This window comes from Geotrypetes seraphini, chromosome 1 (genome assembly GCF_902459505.1).
Source record: "Geotrypetes seraphini chromosome 1, aGeoSer1.1, whole genome shotgun sequence".
In the NCBI taxonomy this organism is placed as follows: Eukaryota; Metazoa; Chordata; class Amphibia; order Gymnophiona; family Dermophiidae; genus Geotrypetes; species Geotrypetes seraphini.
This window is the reverse complement of record NC_047084.1, coordinates 20,153,332-20,179,814: the sequence shown is the minus strand read 5'-3', so window position 1 is coordinate 20,179,814 and position 26,483 is coordinate 20,153,332. Positions and strand designations below refer to the sequence as shown.

Sequence of the window (26,483 nt, the reverse complement as noted above, 5' to 3'; positions counted from 1 at the left end):
GTTTAAATGGCCATGAGGTTCACAAAATCACATTCCACAAAACATCCAACACAACTAGAATTTAAACATCAAATACAACAAAAACTGTGAACATGACAGTGAAAATGAGCAAACTTTAATGTATTTCAGGAGGAAAGACCTCAGAACCCCATCAGGGAGGAAACCCTCCTCTAACTAGAAAGAGAAGGTAACTTCATACTGTAGGCATAAAAACCTCCTTATTTCTTTGAAACTTTGAAGGCTAGCACTAATTGAAACTTTTAAGGCAGTTACTGAAATTTTTAAAGTAAATTACTGCCACTTTACAAATCGCTGAAACTCTTAAATATAAGAACTTAAGCATGTAGTCCAGCACAGACTCCCGACCCCACTGAAGATGTGGTCCTTCTATGTACCTTTTCTAATTCCGCCATATCTTTTTTGAGATGCAGTGACCAGAACTCCACACAGTATTTGAGGTGCAGCTTTATCATGGAGTGATACAAAGGCATTATAAAATTTTCATCTTTGTTTTCCATTCCTTTCCTGATAATTCCTAATATTCTATTTGCTTTCTTAGCCACCGCTGCACACTGAGATGAGGGTTTCAATGTATCATCAACCAAATGGGACTTCAAAGAGAGACTTGGGGGAACTCAAGCCTCAGAGGAATCCTGAATTCTCAACCCAATGGTTCAGCCTCTTTTCAGTCAGGTCTGTGGGGAGGTAAAAGCAGGGAACCATGCCTCTCACCCTTCCCCCTCACCCCATGACATATGCCAAGGTTTTGAAACAAGTTTTTTCCAATTGGCTTGTACAGTTCTATGCTTAAAAAATCCATGGGGGCAAATTTGTATCCGTCCCATCCCCACAAGTTCTGTCCCTGTCCCTGCTCCTGCCCCATTCCTGCAAGCTCTGTTCTCATCTGCACAAGCCTCAAACACTTATGATTTTTAAAAGTGTTTGAAGCTTGTGCAGATGAGGACATAGCTTGCCGGGAAGGAGCAAGGACAGGGACAGAACTCAGGATGGGATGGGGATGAGATAGATCTTGGAGGAATAAATTTCTCCCCGTGTCATTCTCTACCCAGTAAGCCATTTCAGAACACTTCCTGAAATATCAAATTTGATTACTCTACGTGGAAGAATCTCATCATTGACCAGGTCAAAGTTTGCTGACAAGCCTACCTGCATAATCAAGGTTTGCACTCCTTTAAGTTCCTGGCCCATCCCTGCGCGGAGTTGCGGCGGGGGATGGATGGATTGTGTCGGGTGGCAGCAACAGAGGGGGAAATGGAGCGTGTCGGGTGGCATGAAGGAATCGGCGGCGGCGGCTTCAACGGGGGGCAGGCAAGCTTTGGTGTGGGTCGGCTTCGGGGGAGGGAGGATGGGGGTGGAACTTAATTTTGGGTTAAAGGCTGGAAGACAGTGAGGGGGAGGGAGCACGAACTCAACACAGAAGGAAGGGAAGAGGCATGAATATGGGACACAGAAGGGAAGGAGGAAGGGGGCACTAACTTGGGACAGGAGGGAGGGAATAGAAAGGGAGAATTGTTAGGCATCAGTGTGTGAGTGAGAGGGAAAGGAAGAAAGAGGAAAATTGGGCATAGAGAGAAAGAGGAGAGAGGTAGAGATGCATGGGGAGAGAAGGATGAGAGGAGAAATGTTGGATATGGTGGTGAAGAGGGAATAGAGGGAAAGATTGAAGGGGATGCAAGGGAGAGGATTGTTGGACATAGTGATGAAGGGAGAGATGTGGCATGATGTTGGAGAGGGGTGATAGAAGGAGAAATGGGCATGGGGCTGCTGGGCAGTGGTGAAAAATGCTGCACATGATCTGGGAATGAGTGAGGGATAAATGTTGGATGTGGCAGTAGAGGGGGTCTGTCAAGACTGATGGACAGTGAGAGAGAGAGAGAGACTTGTTGCCAATAGGGGTGGAGGAGAGAGGAAGAAAAGTTGGACTCATGGAGGACAGAGATAGATTTGGGTTGGGAATGGAATGAGGACTGGAGGAGAAGAAGCATGCAGGAGGCAGAAATAAATATTGGATACACAGTCAGAAGGAAGTGCAACCAGAGACTCATGAAATCACCAGACAACAGGTAGGAAAAATGATTTTATTTTCAATTAAGTGATCAAAATGTGTCAGTTTTGAGAATTGATGTCTATATTTTGCAATATATTTGTCTATTTTTCTATAGTTGTTACTAAGGTGACATTGCATATTTTAGTCATCTGCATTGACCTCTTTGAAACCCCCCAAATATAAATGATAATTAACATTTTCTCTGTGTACAGTGTGCTTTGTGGTTTTTTGTGGTTACCATTATGTATTAATAAGATTATATTGTGTGTATATGAAAAATGGATGGAAGAAATTGCATTACAATTAGTACTATTATTATAGGGGTGGAGTCAGGGGCAGAGTTTGTGTGGGTCTGGGGCAGAGTTTGTACGGGTCTGGGGTGGAGTTTGGGTGGGTCTGGGGTGGAGCTTGGGCAGGGGTACTTGAATGGTATATGTTAGGATTAGGAGGTACTTTTGTAATGAATGATAATATTTTCCCATAATAAGTTATTTGTTAAAAGGGATTGTGGGTTGGTATTATATTATTCATCTCATAATATATATGAATTTATCAATATTTTTGTCGTACTTATGTGCAAAAATTTTTGAGGGGAGGGGTTGGGTGGGTTCTCAATTTCTGTAATAATTGTTATACATATTATGTATTATATACTTTTTTAGATATTATAGTACATAACCATAGAATGATATGATATGTTAAATTTATAGTGTTACATGAAGGAAATTCAAGTGTGTATTTTAGGAGATCGCATTATTCTATATGATACACTTGTTATATTTTGAAAAATGAATAAAAACTTTAAAACAAAAGGATTAGGAGGTACTTGGCTTGAAAAGGTTGAGAAACGCTGTTCTAGAGCATGGAAAGATCACTTAGCTCCATGATCATTACAAAGCTGAGAAGCTACCTTAAATGAAGAAAGATGACTAAAATGTCTCTTCTGTAGGGCTGTGTAATCAGTATATAAAACCTCCGACTCTTTTATTTATGGTATCTCCACTCTGACATAAAATATTTTATTTATATATCTGTATAGGTGTTGTACTACATGCAAGCTGTGGCTTCTTGGGATTTTAGTTTCATTTATGTTTATCATTTTTGCTCAGTTTTTATTTTTTGGGTCATTTTGTGTTCTGTGTGTGTATCTGAAGTACTGTATTCTGTTAGCATGATTTTTCTATGTAGCATTTTGTAGTAATTTGGCTTGCTCAGTTGTCTCGATACTATGTGTGTGTGTGGGGGGGGGAGACAGAGGTTTTGTTGATCCTTGTTCTGTGTTTGTGATTTATAAAATGACAGTTGTACAGAATATTGTTTCTTTTTATACTTTAATAAAATGATTTTAGTATAAAATCATAACTATTTTTGCTAATTATCACCCAGAATTTCAGTACAATTCAGTATTTTCATTACATTATACTAGAGAAAACACAGCCAGCATATCTCTCATCCTTGCCCCCACCAGCCAACATCTTTCACACCCCTGTCCTCCCCAGTCAATATCTCTCTCACCCCTGCCCTCTCCCAGCCAGCTTATTACATTCTCCCCCCAATCCAGCATTCCTGTCCATTACCTTTGCAATTTTGATTTCAGTTAATGGCAACCTTCCACCAGCTCTGCAAGCTTCCCTCTACCGCGATCCCTCTGAAAAAGAGAAAGTGACATAATTGAGTGTGGGACCACGGTAGAGGGAAGCCTGCAGAGCCCATGCAGGCTGTCCGATGTTGCCAGCAGTGATTTGGGCCACAGCGAAGAATTGCCAACTCAACACCAAAATCTGCACAGACCTCAGGTATTTCCTCCAGCCAGCATCTTTCACACTCTCCCCATTGTCCCCAGTCAAGTATTCCTGTCCACTACCTCTGCGATGGCAATTCCAGATAATGGTAACCTGCTGCCGGCTCTGCAGGCTTCCCTCTACCATGGTCCTGCTGAAGAAAGAGGAAGCGACATCATCAAAGATGGGACCATGGTAGATGGAAGTTTGCAGAGCCCATTGTGACCCCCACTGTGGTCCAACCGGGACTCCACAGCACCTCCAGTGGTCACTAGAACAAATAACAATGGCGTGTGACCCGGCCTGGAGTCAGCCTGCAGGCCTGAACTAACACCATCAAAAATCACAATCTTCCCAGAAAGGAAATAAACCAAAATGTCTCAGTTTTATTCTTTCTGAAACATAAAAGTCAGGATCATTATGAGTCCCCATCAAAACAGGTAAGTAGACCCCCAAACTTCAAATAGTCCAACCTCAAAAAGAAAAAAACAATAACCAGTTCAAATATCAAGTCCAAAGTGTTTTTCTTATTTCACACCTCTGAGGATTTGTGCTCCCCTCAGAATTTAAATCAGCCTGCTTCTAAGCAGGATATTCAGTTAATAAAAAAAAAAAAAAAAATAGGGTTTAAGGCACTGGATACCCTATTCACAGTACTCCAAACTGAAGCCTCTGGCAGCCATGCAATTCACAGCCAGGAAAAGGAGAGTGCCTCAGGTTTGCTTTAATTTAGCTATCAATAGCCTACAAAATGCCCTCCCAGGTAATAGCAAACCTCTCCCAAAACAGACACTATCGGCTTCACAGCAAAAATGCAAAACAGTAAAGAAAAGAAAAGCAAAGATCCCAAAAGGTTCAGCTTCAACAAACAGTCTTTCTCAAATAAAGCAAGCTGAAAACACACTCACTGTTTCAATCCAGTTGGGGCTTGTAGCTGGTGGAAAGACCAACCTCCATGGCGTCTTCACCAATACTTATTCCCTCAGGTAGGTTGTCCAGTTCCATGGGGAGATCAGAATCTGAAAACGCTTCCTCCAGCATTTCTCCAGCTTCCTGCACCTCCATAGGTGAGGCTGTATCACCCTTGCTTGGCCCGAGGAGACTTTCAGGGAGGAAAGGTCTGAACCTTCTCCCTAGTATCCCACTGTTGGCTTATGTATTCTAGGGCCATGCCCTAACCTGGCTGACTCAGCAGGGAACAACTTAGCTCTAGGGCTCCTCCTGTGGTGGTCTAGATACTGTTCATCCAGGAGGTCCTTGGAAATCTCAGTCTCCCCCCTGGTGGTCAACCTGAAAATCATCCCTTTTTACCTTAGGACATTCTTTATACAATCCCATCCGGGTTTTCCTTTTAACTTTTTCTACGGGCTTAGCTGGGACCTTGGCATGCTTCGTGTCTGCCTGGTCACACCATGCAAGCTGCCCGAAGATGTTGCCAGCAGTGATTCGGGCCACAGCAATGGAATGCTGACCTGACACCAAAATCTGTGCAGACTTCAGGTAATTCTGCATCCCTGAGGAATTCTGCGCAAGTTCTACATTGCACAGTAGTGCAGAATTCTACCAGGAGTTATGGGTATGCCATTGAAAAAGTTAAGGGAATGATAGGGAAAAAAACCTCTGTGGAACCCCTCTTTTCGTGGTGTCCTAAGCATGTGCTTATTTTGCTTAATGGTTAATTCAGGGCTGCCAGAAGTAGAAATTCACTAAAAGACTGAAAGAAGGTAAACTAAATATAAACATAAAAGAATCAGTGAAATGGGACAGTGAATTCCAAGGTGGCACTTTTATTCCTATTTAAGTGTCATCTATGTATGCAATGAACTTAGGTCCCCTTTTATCAAACCGCGGTAGAGCTTTTTACCGCAGGCTGATGAGGTAAATCGTCTGACGCATTTACCTCACTGGCCCATAATAAAAAGCTCTACTTTAGTTTGATAAAAGGAGTCCTTAGTAATTTAGAAAACAGTGAATATTGATTTTTGTGAACTAAAAGTGAAATGATTTTGTCCTTCTCTTTTTAGCTACTCTGACATCTTAATTGAGAGAGAGGTACTAATGCAGAAGTATATTCATTTAGTTCAAATTGTTGAAACAGAAAAAATCGCAGCCAATCAACTTCGGCAACAACTTGAAGATCAAGACACAGAAATTGAAAGGCTTAAATCAGAGGTATTTTTCAAAATAATATGAATTTCCTTTGATATTTTGCTAAACTAATAAATTGTAAGGGGGGGTAGTCTAGTGGTTAGGGTAATAGATGGGTTCCAAGTAGAAGGTCACAAAAAGAGAAGCAGGCCTGTAGGATGCACAGTAAGGTTATTTCTTCTGGCCATTTTGGCATTGGGTGCTTATTAGAAACATAGAAACATGATGGCAGATAAAGGCCAAATGGCCCATATAGTCTGTCCATCCTCAGTAACCATTATCTCTTTTTCTCTCCAAGAGATCCCACGTGCTTATCCTAGGCCCTTTTGAATTCAGACACAGTCTCTGTTATGGGGAGTGGAGACTGAAAGCTTCCTTTGTTTTTGGTTGGGTGGAAAGAGGGGAGGATTATATTTTTATCTATGTTTCTTGTTACCAGCTTAGTAAGGGCATATTTTTAAATCAGGTGAGAGGGGATCAGGATGGATGTTTTGAACAGCAGGTGCTGGAGGATTCAAAGAATGGGATCATTTGAAACTGAATTGCATTGGTTGGTGGGGAATCAGGTAGTCATTTATTTCTTGAGGTATCCTTTTTACTAAAGCATGATGAAATATGGATTTAAAAGCATTCTGACCTAATCTAATCAACATTTTTATTCCACTTTACTGATTGACTCAAGGCAGATTACAATAGAGAAAATTTGGGGCAAATCCATATCTTAGTAGCAATAATACAGGCAGTCCTTGAGTTACATATGCCCAACTTAAATATAACTCATACTTAAGAACGCGGTCGCAGCTTCATTAGATTTCACTGAGCAGTATCACTTCTGCAGCAGATTCAAGGTTGATGCATGGCCACATTAAGAAAAATGTGTGGTTGTGCATGCTGTACCTTAGAGGGAAAACTGTTGGGACAGTTGGCCCTTTTGTCAGCTGGGAGCAGAAATAAGCAGCAAGAATCTTAAAATCTACAAGTTCTGAGTTACATACAAATCCGACTTAAGAACAGCTTTAAAAATGTAACTCTTTCTTAACCTGGGGACTGCCTGTAGAACAGGGGTGCCCAAATGGTTGATCGCGAACAACCAGTAGATTGCAAAGGCAACGCGAGTTGGTCACTTTGCCTTTTCGATCTTGATCTTCCTGCCTCCCTGATCCAGGCCAGGTGCGTACAAGTGCTGGACCCACAAGCCTTCACCTCCGACGTCAATTCTGAAGTCGGAGAGGAAGTTCTGGGCCAGCCAATCGCTGCCTGGCTGGCCTGAAACTTCCTCTTTGTCGGGGGGGGGGAGGGGGGGAGAGGGAAAGGCTTGTGGGCACGGCGTTTGTATGCGCCAGGCCTGGCTCGGGGAAGCAGGGAGAAATTGGCATGGTGGCTGGGGGGGGGGCAGGGAGAGAGAATAATCAGGGAAGTGGAGAAATTGGCGCGATGGTTTGGGGGGCAGGGGGAGAAAGAAAGACAGGCAGGGGGAGAAAGAAAGAGAGACAGAAAGAAAAGGGGAGGGGGCAGAAAGAAAGAAATATTGGATTTATAGAAGAAGGAAGTGCAACCAGAAACTCATGAAATTACCAGACAAATAGGTAGGAAAAATTATTTTATTTTCAATTTAGTGATCAAAATGTGTCCGTTTTGAGAATTTTTATCTGCTGTCTATATTTTGCACTATGGCCCCCTTTTACTAAACGTGATATTGGTTTTTAGCACAGGGAGCCTATGAGCGTTGGGAGCTGTGAGAGGCATTCAGCGCAACTCCCTGCGCTAAAATCTACTATTGCGATTTAGTAAAAGGGGAGGGGGTATATTTGTCTATTTTTGTATAGTTGTTACTGAGGTGACATTGCATATTTTAAAGTCATCTGCCTTGACCTCTGAAAAAAAACTGAATACAAATGATATTTAACATTTTCTCTGCGTACAGTGTGCTTTGTGTTTTTTAAAATTTTATTGTTGGTAGATCATTTTGACTTGGTCATTTTAAAAGTAGCTCGCAAGCCAAAAAAGTGTGGGCACCCCTGCTGTAGAACATCATCCCATATTTCTAGTCCTGAAACTCCCAATTACTTATTCATTAAAGCAACAACCTTTATTCATTAAAGAAACAACCTTTAACTGCCTTCCAAAATGCATGATAATATTTATTATCACAAATTGTATGTGGTAACTTGTTCCACAAATCAGGGCCACTACCAATCAAATCAATTTTTGGCCTGGCCCCTACGTACCTGGTTTCTCTGGTCAGTCCTATTAGGCCAACACGCAGAATTCATATGTTCACCTTTCCATCTTTAAAGGACTGCCACTACAAAAGATTCCTGGACAGAACTCTTGCCTCCCAGGCAGGTAAATAGAACGACTGGCTGGGTAACATTATCATGCATTCCTCATCCTACTTCAATTTTGGAAAAGCAATAAAAACAAATTTGTTTAATCGATTGTAACCTAAGAATCTTATAATGTATTACTACTCCCAACCTGTACCTTATATACGATGACTTTGTATTGTATTGTACCACTTCGCTGATTGTCCAGCACCTCTTGTTATAAACCGCCTTGAACTTTCATGGCTTTGGTGGTATATAAAAATAAAATAATAATAATTATTATTATCTCTGTCTGGAAACAACTTTCTGACATATCAGGATAGAAGGAATATGTAATCTGATGTGCACTAAGCCCAGATTTAAAAGCATATTCCATTTGTTGAATATCATGTCATTTGCTAATCTTTGTATTAGTATGCAGTACTTGTAAAAGGTTAATTCAGGAGCCCATAACACCTCTTGTTTAGCAGGTGGTAAATGCTCCCGTGTTAACTCTTCATTAGCCAGTAAGCATGTTCTAATGTGAACAAGATAGCTGGTTAATGCTTCCATGCCATTCTTTGTTCATGGCACACCCTCTCCCAAAAATATTGTAAAAAAAAAAATTAGCTGATGCGCCAGTTATTATACACATGGTTTTCCCGTGCTGAAAGTATGCGTCCCTTTATAAAATCTCTGCTCTTTTGATCATATTTCTTCCTTATTGGCTGAAATACATTGACTTTCAATCAAAAAGCTAGGTATATTCAAAATTCTTGTGATTTGCTTTCAAGCTCTTCCTTGATATGGTCCCCCTCTACATGACAGCAAAGCTTCCAATATATCACCCAAAACGGCCACTTTGTTCACAACAAAAAAAAAGGATTCTGTATTCCTCCAACGAAATTTCTCCATTTGGAAGATGCATCAACTGCCTCGCCATATCAGATCAATATGCAACCTGTTGTCCTTCTGGAAAGTAATAAAAATAATCCTGTTCAGTGATCAGTTTACACCCTAAGACATTATCACTGTTTATATCCCACTGAAGCACAACATTGTTTTGCATATGAATCTTCATCCATATTCTCTGTTTGGTTAAACTAGTATTGATGATGTCTATTAACTAATTACCCCTTGTTAGTTATGTTAATAATGACCTGCGTATTAACTTAGGCTTCCTTTTACGAAACTACGATAGCAGTTTCTAGCATGGAGAGCCACGCTTAATGGCCCGCACTGCTCCCGACTCTCATTGAGTTCCTATGAGCGTTGGGAGCAGCGCGGGCCATTTAGCGCAGCTCTCTGCGCTAGAAACTGCTATCGCAGTTTTGTAAAAGAGGGAGTTAATGTGGCTATACTGATGTCTGCTAACTGATTGTGAATGTACATGTGTAGCCCGTTCTGGGCTATCCTGGGATGATGGACTAGAAAACCAATAAACTAAACTATATGCTTTAATTCATATTTAACATGCATTAAATCTATTATCCCAGGACAATCAGGCAGCATTATTTTGACTGAAGGGGGTGACGGCACCGACGGAGCCCCGGTACGGACAATTTTAGAGTGATTGCACTCTAAGAACTTGGAAAGTTCTAGCAGGCCGCACCGTGCACGCGCGAGTGCCTTCCCGCCCGACGGAGGCGCGCGGTCCCCAGTTTCTTAGTTTCCACGGAGCTAAGAAGACGCACGTTTCAACGGCTGTTGAAAACTTTTGTTCCTTTCGTCTTCCCGCTCGCGTAAACTTGGTCGGAAATATTGTTTCCTTCTTTTTCTTTTCTTTTCTTTGTTAAAAAAAAAAAAAAAAAAACTAATTGTGTTTTCTTTTTCATTTTTTTTTTTTCGGTTTCGCCCCGGCGGGGCCTGTTGCCACCATCGAGGCCTCGGCCTTCGATTTGGCAGAAGCCGTTTTTACCTTCATGCCCCCTCAACCCGGGTTTAAGAAGTGCCAGCGGTGCGCTCGACCAATTTCACTCACAGACCCGCACAACTGGTGTCTGCAGTGTCTTGGTCCTGACCTTCGAGCGTCTACCTGCACCCGCTGTGCGACTTTAAAAAAGAGAACCCTTAAAAACCGCCAGATCCAACAGCGGTTATTATTTGGCGCCGAGATGTCTGATTCTGCAGCACCGGCACCGACATCGGCCCCATCTCAGTCGGCACCTACTTCATCGACACCGCGCGATACCGCACCGGCGTCGCACCCCGCAGGTAAGCCGTCTAAGAAGCCTTCCCCGTTGGAGCGTCCTCCGGTCTCAGTGGCAGCGAGTCCAGTCCTGCCGGCCTCGAGGCGCCCACGGAAGCGCTCCGCTCCTATCGAGGTGAGCCCCTCGACATCGGGTTCCTCATCCTCGGAGCGTAGAGCGGCACCACAGGTACCGCAGAAGAAAAAGGCGGTACCGGTGCCTTCGCTGGACGAGCGGATTGCTGCTGTCCTGCAAGTGCAACTTAAGGAGCAGTTGCAACAACTCCTTCCCGCACTTTTGCAACCGAACCTTCCAGTCCCGGTCCGGTCTGAGCCACTGGTACCGACAGTGGAGCACCCCCTTTTATCGGCATCCACTTTGTCGGTACCAGTCCACACTGCTTCATTGACTTCAATGCCAATCTTAGCACCGGAGCTGAGAGCTCAGCACCAGGTGGTGCAGACTTCGGTACCGATGCAACATGTCACATCTCCCGGTACCGTGTCCATGAGGTCGGGTAAGTCGGCACGCAAAACCCGACACCTGGAACCCTCCACTCCGGAGTCTCGAGAACGTGGCTCTCATATTAGGGATCCTGATTTGTGGGGTGACTCTGAAGACCCCTTTCTGTCTGAGGGCGAGTGTTCCTCTGACGAAGAAGATCAACTTATTGCAGATCCCTCTTCTAAACAAGATTCCACATCCTTTACCTCTTTCTTAAAAGAGATGTGTGAATCTCTTTCTATTCCCTTGGAGGCTGAGTCTAAGAAATCCAAGGCATTCCTTGATGCTCTGGACTTTGACCAGCCTCCAAGGGAATTTCTCAAACTTCCTCTCCATGACATCTTACGAGAGACGTTTTATAAAAATCTAGAGACTCCCCTGACTGTACCAGGAGCTCCTCGTAAATTGGACTCTTTATACAGGGTTATCCCCATTCCTGGTTTTGACAAACCTCAGCTCCCGCATGAGTCTCTTTTGGTAGAATCCACACTAAAGAAATCAGCGGGAGCTAGTGTGTATGCCTCGGGCCCTCCTGGCAGAGAAGGAAAGTCAATGGACAAATTTGGCAAACGTTTATATCAAAATGCCATGTTAGCCAATAGGTCAGGAAACTATGCTTTTCATTTTTCCTTTTATTTAAAGCACCTCATTCAAAACATGGCTGCTTTTGAAAAGTACCTCCCTGACCGCAAGAAATCTGCTTTTCATGCCTGTTCTTCCTCTCTTCTCCAGTTACGTAAGTTCCTAGTTCGGTCAATTTATGACACTTTTGAATTGACTTCTAGGGCCACGGCTATGTCTGTTGCCATGCGTCGGTTGGCATGGCTCAGAGTCTCAGAGCTCGATGTAAATCATCAGGACCGCCTAGCAAATGCTCCCTGCTTAGGTGATGAGCTCTTCGGAGAGTCCATGGATTCCACTACACAAAAGCTGTCTGCCCATGAGACTCGGTGGGATACTCTCCTGAAGACTAAGAAAAAGACTCCACCTGCTCGGCCTTTTCGCCAACAATCCGCCTACCAGCGCCGCTATGCTGCCCGTCCCTTGCCACCGGCTACTCAACAGCCTAGATGTCAGCACCAGCAACAGCGACAACCACCTAGGCCAGCCCAGCAGCAACAGGTGAAACCTCCTCCACCACAAAAGTCTACCCAACCCTTTTAACGTGGTTCTCCAAAGCATAGCCAGTATTCCTCCATCTGCTCTTCTCCCTCGACCCATAGGAGGATGTCTTTCTTGTTACATCAGCCGTTGGGAGAACATCACATCGGATCAGTGGGTCCTCAACATCATCCGCCACGGCTACTCTCTCAACTTTCAGACACGTCCTGCACAAAGTCTGCCAAGAGAGTCTGCTTTGAACACCTCTCAGTCTTCTCTCCTTCTTCAGGAGGTTCAATCCCTCCTCCTCCTGAACGCCATAGAGGAAGTTCCTCTAGATCAGAAGGGGCAGGGATTCTACTCCCGTTATTTTCTGGTCCCCAAAAAAACAGGGGATCTCAGACCCATCCTAGATCTTTGCGATCTCAACAAATGCTTGGTCAAGGAGAAATTCAAGATGCTTTCTCTGGCAACTCTTTATCCTCTTCTCCATCAAGACGACTGGCTATGCTCCCTCGATCTCAAAGAGGCATACACTCATGTACCCGTCAATCTGGCCTCCAGACAGTACCTCTGCTTCATGATCAATCATTGTCATTACCAATACAAGGTGCTGCCCTTCGGTCTTGCCTCCTCACCAAGAGTGTTCACCAAATGTCTGATTGTGGTGGCTGCCTTTCTACGCTCTCACCACCTTCAGGTCTTTCCTTATCTGGACGATTGGTTAATCAAGGCCAATTCATCTCAGACAGTATTCTTGGCCACCAACCAAACCATCCTGTTTCTACAACTTCTGGGGTTCGAGATCAATCTACCCAAATCTCATCTCATCCCCTCTCAGAGACTTCAATTCATTGGAGCGGTGCTGGACACAGTCCTCATGAGAGCATTCCTGCCGTCCAACCGTCTTCAAACTCTTCAATCTCTATGTCAGCAGGTACTTCCACAACGTTCCATCTCTGCCAAGCAAATGATGATACTCTTGGGTCACATGGCCTCCACAGTCCATGTCACACCCTTCGCACGTCTTCACCTGCGCACTCCTCAATGGACCCTAGCTACCCAGTGGTCCCAAGCGACGGATCCTTGCTCATGACACATATCTATGACATCATCTCTTCGTCAATCTCTACAATGGTGGTTGATATCCTCAAATCTCTCCAGAGGTCTTCTGTTCCATCTACCTCCTCATCAACTTGTCATCACCACCGACGCCTCCCCTTATGCCTGGGGAGCTCATTTGAACGAATTCCAAACTCAAGGACTTTGGACAGCCCAGGAAATGAAACATCACATCAATTTCCTGGAACTCAGAGCGATGTTTTATGCCCTCAAGGCCTTCCAACATCTTCTCTTTCCTCAAGTCCTCCTGCTGTGCACAGACAATCAAGTTGCAATGTACTACATCAACAAGCAGGGTGGGACAGGCTCTCGCCTCTTGTGCCAGGAAGCCCAGAAGATTTGGGCTTGGGCCACAGATCACCAACTATTCCTGAAAGCTATCTACATTCAGGGAGAACAGAATTCCTTAGCGGACAAGCTCAGCAGAATTCTCCAGCCTCACGAGTGGACACTCGATCCTTTAACTCTACAGTCCATCTTCGCTCAGTGGGGCACTCCTCAGATAGACCTCTTTGCAGCTCCTCACAATCGCCAGCTGCCCCTCTTCTGCTCCAGACTCTACTCTCCTCACCGTCTGGCAGCGGATGCATTTCTCCTCGATTGGTCCAATCTGTTCCTGTACGCTTTCCCTCCTCTGCCTCTCATGTTAAGAACCTTGTTCAAGCTCAAGAGGGAACGAGCCACCATGATTCTGATTGCTCCACGGTGGCCCAGGCAACATTAGTTCTCTCTTCTACTTCAACTCAGTTCCAGGGAGCCTTTTCTTCTTCCACTGTTTCCTTCTCTGCTTATGCAACATCAGGAGACCCTTCTGCATCCCAACCTTCCGTCTCTGCACCTGACAGCTTGGTTTCTCTCGGGCTGACTTCTCATGATACTCTTTTGTCTCAGCCCGTTCGTTCCATTCTGGATGCCTCCAGGAAACCGGCCACTCTGCAATGTTACCATCAGAAGTGGACACGGTTTTCTTCCTGGTGTCTTCTTCATCATCATGATCCCACTTCCCTTGCAGTGGAGACCTTGTTAGATTATCTTCTTTCTTTGTCTGACTCTGGCCTCAAGTCTACTTCCATCAGAGTCCACCTCAGTGCCATTGCTGCTTTTCATGAGCCAGTCCATGGAAAACTTCTCTCGGCTCATCCCTTGGTGTCCAGATTCATGTGGGGTCTTTTTAATGTGAAACCACCTCTCAAAGCCCCTCCTGTGATCTGGGATCTCAATGTGGTTCTTTCCGCCTTAATGAAGCCTCCATTTGAACCTTTGGCTACCGCTCCTTTCAAGTTCCTCACTTGGAAGGTACTTTTTCTTATTGCTCTTACCTCTGCCAGGAGGGTCAGTGAGCTACATGCACTAGTTGCTGATCCACCGTTTACAGTCTTTCATCATGACAAGGGGGTTCTGCGTACACATCCAAAGTTTCTCCCTAAGGTTGTTTCTGAATTCCATCTCAACCAATCTATTGTTCTGCCTGTCTTCTTCCCGAAACCTCACTCTCATTCTGGAGAACAGGCTCTACATACTTTGGACTGTAAGCGGGCTTTGGCTTACTATTTAGACCGTACTAAGCCCCACAGATCATCTCCCCAACTCTTTCTGTCCTTTGATTCGAATAAATTGGGACGTCCTGTTTCTAAACGTACGCTGTCAAATTGGCTCGCAGCGTGCATTTAATTCTGTTATGCTCAGTCTGGACTGACACTGGAAGGTTCTGTCACGGCCCATAGAGTTCGAGCTATGGCAGCATCTGTAGCTTTCCTCCGTTCAACTCCTATTGAGGAAATCTGCAAGGCTGCTACTTGGTCCTCAGTTCATACTTTTACATCTCATTATTGTCTGGATGCTTTCTCTAGACGGGATGGACACTTTGGCCAATCTGTTTTGCAAAATTTGTTTTCCTAATGGCCAACCTTCCCTCCATCCCTCTTTTTGTTAGCTTGGAGGTCACCCATCAGTCAAGAATATGCTGCCTGCTTGTCCTGGGATAAAGCACAGTTACTTACCGTAACAGGTGTTATCCAGGGACAGCAGGCAGATATTCTTGCGTCCCACCCTCCTCCCCGGGTTGGCTTCTTAGCTGGCTTATCCTAACTGGGGACCGCGCGCCTCCGTCGGGCGGGAAGGCACTCGCGCGTGCGTGGTGCGGCCTGCTAGAACTTTCCAAGTTCTTAGAGTGCAATCACTCTAAAATTGTCCGTACCGGGGCTCCGTCGGTGCCGTCACCCCCTTCAGTCAAGAATATCTGCCTGCTGTCCCTGGATAACACCTGTTACGGTAAGTAACTGTGCTTTTTGTGCATACCAACCCCCCTTTTATGAAGTTACGTTAGGCTTTTTTGTTGCTGGCCATGGCGGTAAAAACTCTGATGCTCATCTGAGATATAGGGTGTCTTTTATGAAGCCGTTTAGTGCGGGCTGCTGTGGTAATGGCCCCAAAACCCATAGAAATTTAAAGGGCTTTGGGCTGTTGCTGTGCGGCAGCCGCTAGCATGGCTTTGTAAAAGAGGCCCAGAGTGTGGCACAGTGGTTAAAGCTACTGCCTCAACACTCTGGGGTTATGGGTTTAATCTCACTCTGCTCCTTGTGACCCTGGGCAAGTTACTTAGGGCTCCTTTTACGAAGCCGCGTTAGCAGTTTAACGCGCATAATAGCGCGCGCTATACCACTGGATGCACTAGCCGCTACCGCCTCCTCTTGAGCGGGCAGAAGTTTTTCAGCTAGCGTGTGATTAAAAGTCGTGCGTGCTAAAGTCGCTAACGTAGCTTCGTAAAAGGAGCCCTTAATCACCCCAGATACATTAGATAGACTGTGGGTTCTTTTAATCACGCGCTACCCCCGCGCTAGCTGAAAAACTACCGCCTGCTCAAGAGGAGACGGTAGCAGCTAGCACGTCCAGCGGTTTAACACGCACTATTATGCACTGTGAGTCCACCAGGACAGGGGGAAATGCTTGAGTACCTGAATAAAGTTATATAAACTGTTCTTTTTTAAAAAATGTATTAAATTTTCAAATTACAAACAAGAAAACTTTACTTGAATACAGATTTAGAAAATGAAGTTAACTTATGTGAAATCAAACAAAAAATATTAAGAAAATTACACTCATTTAGACTACTAATTAAGAGATCCAGGAATTAGAAAAAGAAAATAGAAATTAAATAAATCTAAAGAACAGCCAATTTCCGACAGCCAGCTCGTTACGCTGTGGGTAATGTTATTTGATCGATAGTCACTCCTCCTCCCTCTTTAGCCAGAATAAATTCTAATAACTGTTTTGGTTAAAAAAAGATAATTTTTCCCCTCTAATGAAATACAACATTTCGCTCGAAATTTCAAAACAAAGGATGCTCCCAAGGTTTGAACCCTTAGAGGGGCATAATAAAAACAAACGTCTTAAGTCCCTTTTTGGCCTAAGGTGCTAGGTGCCAAAAGTAGGCAGGAGGGAAATGTCCAGTCTTGAAAAAAATGTCCAAATTGTGGGGGAGGGGTTTGAGCATGGCCTACCTGTACGTTCAGGTGTTTAATCACTCAGACTGTCACTATGTCTACCTTTAAGCTGTATTTCTGAAAAAAAAATTAGCCCACATTCCAAGCGCCCAAAACAAGACCTTTTAGGCGTGGGAGGGACCAGTCCTTCACCTAAAACCACGATTCTCTAACCGACATCTATCATAAGTGCCGGTTAGAGAATCATGGAACTATCCCCCTCCTCAATGATCGTGGCAGAAGGGATGTCCAGTCCCTCTTGACCGCACCCACTGGGGCCCCCCCCAAAAGTTCTCTGGCAGGAGGGATGCCCAATCCCTCCTGCTGCGACCACCCTGCAATGATCACGATAGGAGGGATGCCCAGTCCCTTCTGCCCGCACCCAACACGACTCCCCTGCAACTATCGTGGTAGGAGGTATACCCTGTCACTCCTGCCCGCACCCGCTGTGACCTCCCTGCAGCAGTCACCAGCAAGAGAGATGCCCAATTTCTCCTGCCGGACACCCTCCTCCGAATTCCTGAAAGTTTGCCAGCAGGAGAGATGTCCAATCTCTCCTGCTGGACCCCCCCCCCCTCGAAAGCTCTCTGGCAGAAGGGATGCCCAGTCCCTTCTACCAGACACCCCCCTAAAGGTAGCCTACTTAGAACCCCCCCAAGCTCACCCCCACTGGACCCTTCCCCCACCTGAACCCTCCCCTAACCTTTGTTAGATTGCCAGATGGGTCCTTCCTGCATCTGGCCGGCAGGCTGCCTTCACTGGAATAGCGGGTCTGCCCCTTCCTGATGCATCTTCCCAGGGAGGGGCCTAAGGCCCTGATTGGCCCAGGCTCTTGGAGACATGTTCTGATAAGGTTGAATTTTTACCTTAGTCTTATGGCCAATAATCAGACCAAAGTTAAGTGGAATAGTTAATGAGAAAATCTGAGATATAGGGCTCCTTTTACCAAGCCGCGTTAGCGTAATAGCGTGCGTTAAACCACTGGCCACGCTAGCCGCAACCGCCTCCTCTTGAGTAGGCGGTAGTTTTTGGCAACCGCAGGGGTTAGTGCGTGATGAAAAGTTGCGCGTGTTAACCCCGGTAGCGCAGCTTGATAAAAGAAGCCCATAGTCTGCTAAATCTGATCCCAATATTCCTTGAGCAATAGACAAAGCAATAACATATACTGAAGTGTACCTTTTTCTTTTTAGAGGACCAACAAAGAATGTGATCAGAGAGAGTAAATTTGGAGATCTTTTTAGGTGTCCTGATGGCTCTATGTCCAACAAAATAAATACATGAGAGCAGTAGACTTTATAGTTTTAATTATGTTAATTCAGATGATAATGTATTATTAAGTTTGAATTGCCATATTTGTTCCAGTCCAGTAGGCCGAGGAAATTTGACAGCTTGTCAAGTGGAACCAGCACTGTTGGCAGAATATATTGGTTTGTAATATTTAATGTAATCAGGTGGAATATTCTTCAAGGAATTAGATTGTAGGTTATAAGAAATGCAATGTGTTAATTGTAGCCATTGAAAAAAAAAATTTGAACTCATATTATACTAAATTTATCTATGAGTTCAGAGAAAATAATCCAGCTGTTCCTATCATTTAGTTGTTGAATAGTCCATATTCCAGCATTTTGCCAAACAGACCAGTTGATGGTCACATTTTATTTATTTATTTATTTTTTATCCTGTCCTCCCAAAGAAGCTCAGAACGGGTTACAAATCAGGTTGGGCTCCCTCCTGCCTAGATCCGATCGGGGGGAAGTTGGGGGATGTGTCGGAGTAGGAGGAGTTGGGCTCTCTCCTGCCCGGATCTGATCAGGGGGGTTGGGTGGGGGGCTGCATCGGGGCAGGAGGAATTGGGCTCCCTCCTGCCTGGATACAATTGGTGGGGGGGCTTCGTCAGGGCAGGAGGGGTTGGGCTCCCTCCTGCCCGTATTTTTAGTGGGGGTGGGGGGGGTCGCGTCTCGGCAGGAGAGATTGGCTATCTCTCCTGCCTTGATAGCGATAACGATCCCCCAAACTGTCGCCAACCGCGGCACTTCGGGGGAGGATCAGGGCAGGGGAGATGAGGCATCTGTCCTACTGCGATCGTTGGGGTGGGCAGGTTGCCGGGGCTGCTGAACTGATCGCGGCAGCCGCTATCAGCTCAGTGGCCCCTTTTTCAGCACTTATACCTGTTTTGACTTGGTCTAAGTCAAAACGTATAAGTGCCGACTAGGCAACCTGTTAACACTTTTGGTTATACCTGCTGTACGATTATGTCTAGGTTGCCCCACTTCCCGCCCTTTCACCTCCTCTAAAAATGCCTCTTTTCACTCTATGCGTTTAGAGACAGGGGAAAGGCATAAGCCTGTTTTAAATACATCTAAGACCAGCTTTGATTATCAGTACTTGGAGGATCTGGCTTTTTGATCTTCCAAGTTCTGATAGGTCACTTTAGATGTTTGGGTTTTTTTCTTTTATTATGAGCCCCTCATTATATTCCTGTTTACCACCTCATCTCAGACAAATGCTCGAAAATTTTGTTGTACCCTTAAAGCAGCTATACTTATAAACACCTTTATGATTCAACAGACATCAGCAAACTCTTTCCCTGGAACAGAGGTATTAAATGTCAATTATGGCAAACGCAAGCACCAGTTCCTGTTAGTGTGTACTTTAATTAAGATCTATGTACATAAAGGGGGGTGGGAAAGGAGGAAAACTGAAACTGTTCATTGTAATTTCCTGTGTGGACTTTTGTTTACTCAATTCATTTTGTTTTGTTTAAGCAGAAGTTTCATTTTATCATGTATAGACAAAGCAACATGGATTTATTCAAGGGAAATCTTGCTTCAATCTACTACATTTTTAAATGAGAGCCGGTCGATATTGTATATTTGGATTATCAAAAGGTTTTGACAAAGTGCCTCCTGAGGAAATTAGAGTCATGGGAGAGGAGATAATGTCCAATTAAGGACTAAGAACTGGATAAAAGAAAACAAAGATTAGGAGGCTTTGTTCAATTGTGTATTAAGAATTGGTTATCAGACAGAAAACAAAGGGTAAGCCATTTTTCTCAATGCAGGAGGGTAAATAGTGGTGTGCTCCAGGGATCTGTACTGGGAATGACTCTATTTCACTTATTTATAAATGAAATAGATATTAGAACTACAGGTGAAGTGATTAAATTTGCAGATGACACTAAACTGTACAAAGTTGTTAAAACGCATGCGGACTATGAAAAACTGCAGGAAGACCTTAGGAAATTGGAAGACTAGGCATCCAAATGGCAGATGAAATTTAATGTGGATAAATGCAAAGTGATGCACATAGAATCCACCTCGGGGGTCAGCACTCAAGAAAAAGATCTGGGTGTCATCATGGACAATACACTGAAACCTTCTGCCCAGTGTGCGGTGGCGGCCAAGAAAGCAAACAAGATGCTAGGAATTATTAGAAAAGGGATAGTAAACAAGACTAAGAATGTTATAATGCCTCTGTATCGCTCAATGATGCAACTGCACCATGGGTTTTGCGTTCAGTTCTGTTCTCCTTATCGCAAAAATATATATAGCGGCAGTAGAAAAGGTTCATAGAAGAGCAACCATGTCGATAAAGGGGATGGAACTCCTTTCGTATGAGCAAAAACTAAAGAGGTTAGGACTCTTTAGCTTGGAAAAGAGAAGTCTGAAGAGAGATATGTTAGAAATCTACAAAATCCTGAGTGGTGTAGAACGGGTACAAGTGGTCGATTTTTTTTTTTTATTTTTTTTTACTGTATCAAGATTTGCAAAGACTAGGGGGACACTTGATTAAGTTACAGAGTAATATTTTTAAAACCAATAGGATGGAGGCGTGGCTTGGCTACAGGTCAGAATGGACGGATAGTCTCTAAGCTCTTCCTTGTGGTGCCCTTTTTAAAGCATTTATCAGTATTTACCAACCAAAAATCTTTAATTTACTGAGATTTCTTTATTGACTATATGGGATCTGGAAGGAAGACAAAATTGGATGCGGCATTCACAGCAGAGAATGCAAAAAGATCAAAACCTGATCCACTTACACCATCTAAAATACCATTGCCAAAGGAATAAGGTGAGCAGTTTGATCAACTGATGGCAGAGTTTAAGTCAGTAAAAGACTTACTACAGGAAAATAAGGTCGAGTTACGGGCAGTACAAGAGGAAATGGCTAACATGTCCTTACAATTAAAGATTTACAATGCCCACACTGAGCAGCTGGAAAAAAAGGGTGATAGAATCTGAAGATCAGTTGAAAAACTGTAAAACAGATCACAAGACTGTCACCAGATTAGAGAGGAAAATGGAGGATTTGAACAACCAGAGCAGAAGGTGTAATGTGAGATTATTGGGATTGCCTGAGGGGGTTGAGGGAACAGATCTGATAAAATTTCTGGAAGAAAATGTACCTAAGTTGCTTTCCCTCAGATTTTAATTTCCATTTGAAATTGAAAGAGCCCACCACATTCCATCTCAAGCTGGGACTCCTCAAAGTGGCCCTAGGCCATTAATCTTTAAACTGCTCAGGTTTCAACAAGCCATTGAAATCCTTAATGCGGCCAAACAATCTATATATATAAAATCGGATGGATGTATGTATGTGCCGCGATCACGCAAAAACGGCTTGACCGATTTGAACAAAACTTGGTATGCAGATCCCTCACTACCCGGGATGATATGTTCTGGGGGTCTCGCGGCCCACCTGCACACGTGGGCGGAGCTACAAACAGATAATCGGATTTCACCCATTCATGTCAATGGAAAAAATGTAAAGAGCTGCCAACGCAAAAACGGCTTGCCCGATTTGAACGAAACTTGGTATGCCGATCCCTCACTACCTGGGGTGATATGTTCTGGGGGTCTCACGGCCCACTTGCACATGTGGGCGGAGGTACAAACATAAAATCAGATTTCACCCATTCATGTCAATGGAAAAAATGTAAAACAGCTGCCAACGCAAAAACGACTTGCCCGATTTGAACGAAACTTGGTATGCAGATCCCTCACTACCTGGGGTGATATGTTCTGGGGGTATCGCGGCCAACCTGCACACCTGGGCGGAGCTACAAACAGAAAATCAGATTTCACCCATTCATGTCAATGGAAAAAATGTAAAAACTGCCTCCGCATAACCGGCTTGCCCGATTTGAACGAAACTTGGTATGCGGATCCCTCACTACCTGGGGTGATATGTTCTGGGGGTCTCACGGCCCACCTGCACATGTGGGCGGAGCTACAAACATAAAATCAGATTTCACCCATTCATGTCAATGGAAAAAATGTAAAACAGTTGCCAACGCAAAAACGGCTTGCCCGATTTGAACGAAACTTGGTATGCAGATCCCTCACTACCTGGGGTGATATGTTCTGGGGGTATCGCGGCCAACCTGCACACGTGGGCGGAGCTACAAACAGAAAATCAGATTTCACCCATTCATGTCAATGGAAAAAATGTAAAACCTGCCTCCGCAAAACCGGCTTGCCCGATTTGAACGAAACTTGGTATGCGGATCCCTCACTACCCGGGATGATATGTTCTGGGGGTCTCGCGGCCCAACTGCACACGTGGGCGGAGCTACAAACAGAACTTCAGATTTCACCCATTCAAGTCAATGGGAAAAATGTAAAAAGCTGTGGGACCGATTTGAACTAAACTTGGTATGCTGATCCCTCACTACCTGGGGTGATATGTTCTGGGGGTCTCGCGGCCCACCTGCACACATGGGTGGAGCTACAAACATAAAATCAGATTTCACCCATTCATGTCAATGGAAAAAATGTAAAAATCTGCCATTCTCACAGTAATTCCAACTACCTGGGGTGATATGTTCTGGGGGTCTCGCGGCCCACCTGCACACGTGGGCGGAGCTACAAACAGAACATCAGATTTCACCCATTCATGTCAATGGAAAAAATGTAAAAAGCTGCCATTCTCACAGTAATTCAAAAACGGCTTGACCGATTTGAACGAAACTTGGTATGCGGATCCCTCACTACCCGGGATGATATGTTCTGGGGGTCTCGCGGCCCAACTGCACACGTGGGCGGAGCTACAAACAGAACTTCAGATTTCACCCATTCAAGTCAATGGGAAAAATGTAAAAAGCTGTGTGACCGATTTGAACTAAACTTGGTATGCTGATCCCTCACTACCTGGGGTGATATGTTCTGGGGGGTCTCGCGGCCCACCTGCACACATGGGCGGAGCTACAAACAGAAAATCAGATTTCACCCATTCATGTCAATGGAAAAAATGTAAAAATCTGCCATTCTCACAGTAATTCCAACTACCTGGGGTGATATGTTCTGGGGGTCTCGCGGCCCACCTGCACACGTGGGCGGAGCTACAAACAGAACATCAGATTTCACCCATTCATGTCAATGGAAAAAATGTAAAAAGCTGCCATTCTCACAGTAATTCAAAAACGGCTTGACCGATTTGAACGAAACTTGGTATGCTGATCCCTCACTACCTGGGGTGATATGTTCTGGGGGTCTCGCGGCCCAGAACTCTATGTTGCTTGCTCAATGGTGGGTTCACCCAAGATTTTATATGTTCTTGCTCCTGGAGGTGAAACTAAAAATGTTGTTTATAATCAAGTTTTGCGTTAGTTGTATTGTATTCATTTTGTCAAATATTTCACATTATAATTTGAATATATGTGTGTGTGTGTATGTATGTATGTTCCAGCATAACTCTTCAATGCATGGACATATTTCAACCAAACTTGACATACACATTACTTACTATCTGAGGACAAACACTGTGGGGGTGGGAAGGGGGGGATATGTAAAAATGATTGAAAATGACAGATTTTAGTATCTACCCCATAGTGTTTTCGGGCTCACAGATGAATACTCAGCATAACTCTGAAACGCATGGAGAGATTTTAACCAAACTTTGTACACATAAGACTTACTATCTGGGAAAAAATATTGTGCAGGTGGGACGGGGTAAAATACTGTGGGGGTGGGAAGGGGGTGATATGTTAAAATTATCAAAAGCGACAGATATTTATGTCCAACCCATAGTTTTCGGGCTCGCATAGATAAATACCGACACTCCCGATGCCGTTTAAGTCTAAGTTCAGCCCCATAGAGAGGGACATTCCTTTGGGACATGTGGAGGGTAGGGGGTTGGGATATGGGGGTGGGGCATATGGGACATGTGGGGGGGGGGGGTAACGTGGGGGTGGGACATGTGGGACATGTAGGGGGTTGGACATTTTGGGATAAATAAATATCCGGGCAACGCCGGGTAATCAGCTAGTTGAAAAATATAAAGTAGCAACAGTCAAAACTTTTTATTTTTCCTGATTTTGCAAAGTAAACAGCAAATAAAAGAAAACAATTCCTGGGTCTGAGAGAGCAGCTAAGACAACTAGGGGTCAAATATGGTTTACTGTACCTGCAGTAATAAGAGTAACTCATAACAATAAAACCATGCATTATGATGAGCCGGGAGCTTTGCAGGAATATGTTAATCAACATTCAGGAACAATGAATTAATTGGAATTGAGATAAAGACAAGTCTGGGTTTTTTTCTCAACATTCCACAGAGTTGTGAATGAATTCACTTAATGGTTTCCTAGAAATTGACATCCTCTGTTGGATATACCTTTTAAGTTATTGGATATTCTGCAGGTTAATATAAAATCTTCCAGGAAGGAGTGGTGTAAACAAATCAAAAATTGTTTTTTTTAATAGATTTTTTAGTTCAGCTGTTAATTTAAACTGCAACGCTGGATTTCTTTCTAAATGGAAGGGTTCTAATACTGTGAAGACAATTTTCATTAATTTGCTCTCTAGCTGCAATGGAAAGTTGTCATAGGGCGCCGGAAATTCATTTGAACAGCCAGCTGTTAATATCGTAGCTGGATGTCGTCTCAAGCCAGGGCGCCTCACAGAATCTTATAAAAGACAGAAATTCTGCGATCTGTGGGTTTATAATGGTGCTTTGGAGATATACTTCTGGGTACAGCTCATCTGCCATTTCCTTCAGGAGAATCATTTTTAATATTATTGTTTACTCCTCTTATTTCAATGTGGCGTCTGCAGTGAGGTACAGTCCAGACACAGTGTTTTTAGATGGAAACTACAAATTAATTTCTTTATCCTGCTTGAACTGGGAAACTGGGAATCACTTCCAATCATAACAAGGGAAGATCATCGGTTAAAGAAGGAGGAAGAAAAGAAAAAAAGCTTCGTCTTCAGGCAGTTCAGATCGTTATGAAGACCAGGTTTGGGAGTATGAAGGCAGAACTAACAAACTGTGTTATGAGACTTGATAATTTGATTTTTAAAGTTAATCTAAGATAGTAATCTCTTATTGTCTGATCCTGAACTATATAATGGTTATGGAAAGCTATTATTGTTATGTTATGTAAGATTAACATTTTCATTAACCATTTACAAGAATTCATAGTTATGAAATTTTTTAACTATTGATATACCGGTATAAGTTATCTCATATAAGGTAAGCACTGATAATTTCACACTGGTATAATGATATACTGATACAAAGTGAATGACAGTTTTACTGTTTTTCTTTGTAAGTTTTATATAGATATACTAGGTTGGATGCTGGATTGTTACAGTCAATATGTATTGAGTAAATTTAATATATGTTTAACAGGGATATTTTCTGTACAAAGGCTGAAAATATCTAATGGGCATATGTTTTTAGGATATTTAATAGAAAATGTCTTTAATTATTTTAAATGGAATGGGCAGTGCTTTATTCTGGATTTTTTAAGTAGTTGATTGGATGCTGCATTCAAAATGAAATTATGGATTAAATGAATTGAAATGAATTTATTCATATTTTAAAAGGGGGGATTAATATGATACAAATACTGAAATGAAATTAACTCATCTAGGGCAGGAATCTCAAAGTCCCTCATTGAGGGCCGCAATCCAGTTGGGTTTTCAGGATTTCCCCACTGAATATGCATGAGATCTATGTGCATGCACTGCTTTCAATGCATATTCATTGGGGAAATCCTGAAAATCCAAATGGATTGCAGCCCTCAAGGAGGGACTTTGAGATCTCTGATCTAAGGGTTTTAGGATATTTGATAAAAGTATCTTCAATAAGTATAAATTGATTTATTATAGGGTAAATATTATCTTATGCATATGATATATAATTCTTAAATCTTACCTTTTCTATGAGTAGTTCCATATATTTATTTAATACAATAAGATATTATCTTAATAGATTGTGGGAATGAGATTAATTGATAGTTCTTCGATTTATTGTAACAGAGTATTATAGGTATGAATTGAGCAACTCTATTTACTGTATGATTTAGAAGTGTGAAGAATTGGGAAATGAGATTACTTGATAGTTTTCTTCTGTTTATGGTAAAATGATATTTCAGGAATGATCTAAGGTTCAACCTTAGGAAAGGCTTCCCTAGATCAAACACGAAAACAAAGGTACTCAATTTCCGGGGCACAGACTTCGCACGCATGGGAGATTTCGTCCATCAGACGCTGCAGGACCAAGCGGAGACCGATGATGTAGAAGCTAAGTGGTTAACACTGAAATCAACCATACATGAAGCAACTAGCCGTTTCATAAAATCAGTAAATAAACGACAAAGAAACAATAAACCCCAATGGTTCACCGCGGAGATCTCGCACCTCATTAAGGAGAAGAAAAAAGCGTTTCTCTCCTACAAGCGCACGGAGAAAAGAGAGGCAAAAGTAGAATATAGGACCAGGTCTACAGCGGTCAAAATGGCAGTTAGGGAGGCAAAACTTCGAGTGGAAGAAATTCTG

At 43.5% G+C, this 26,483-nt stretch overlaps 1 protein-coding gene across 6 annotated transcripts in view; it reads left to right on the top strand.

Moving 5' to 3' along the window:
* Positions 1-26,483, top strand: part of RASGRF2 (Ras protein specific guanine nucleotide releasing factor 2) — a 422,861-nt gene that overhangs the window by 113,924 nt on the left and 282,454 nt on the right. For all 6 annotated transcript variants that reach the window (XM_033924793.1, XM_033924646.1, XM_033924482.1 and 3 more), the window contains exon 3: positions 5,874-6,021. In XM_033924793.1, coding sequence (XP_033780684.1) covers positions 5,874-6,021 — 148 coding nt within the window. The remainder of the gene's footprint in view (positions 1-5,873; positions 6,022-26,483) is intronic.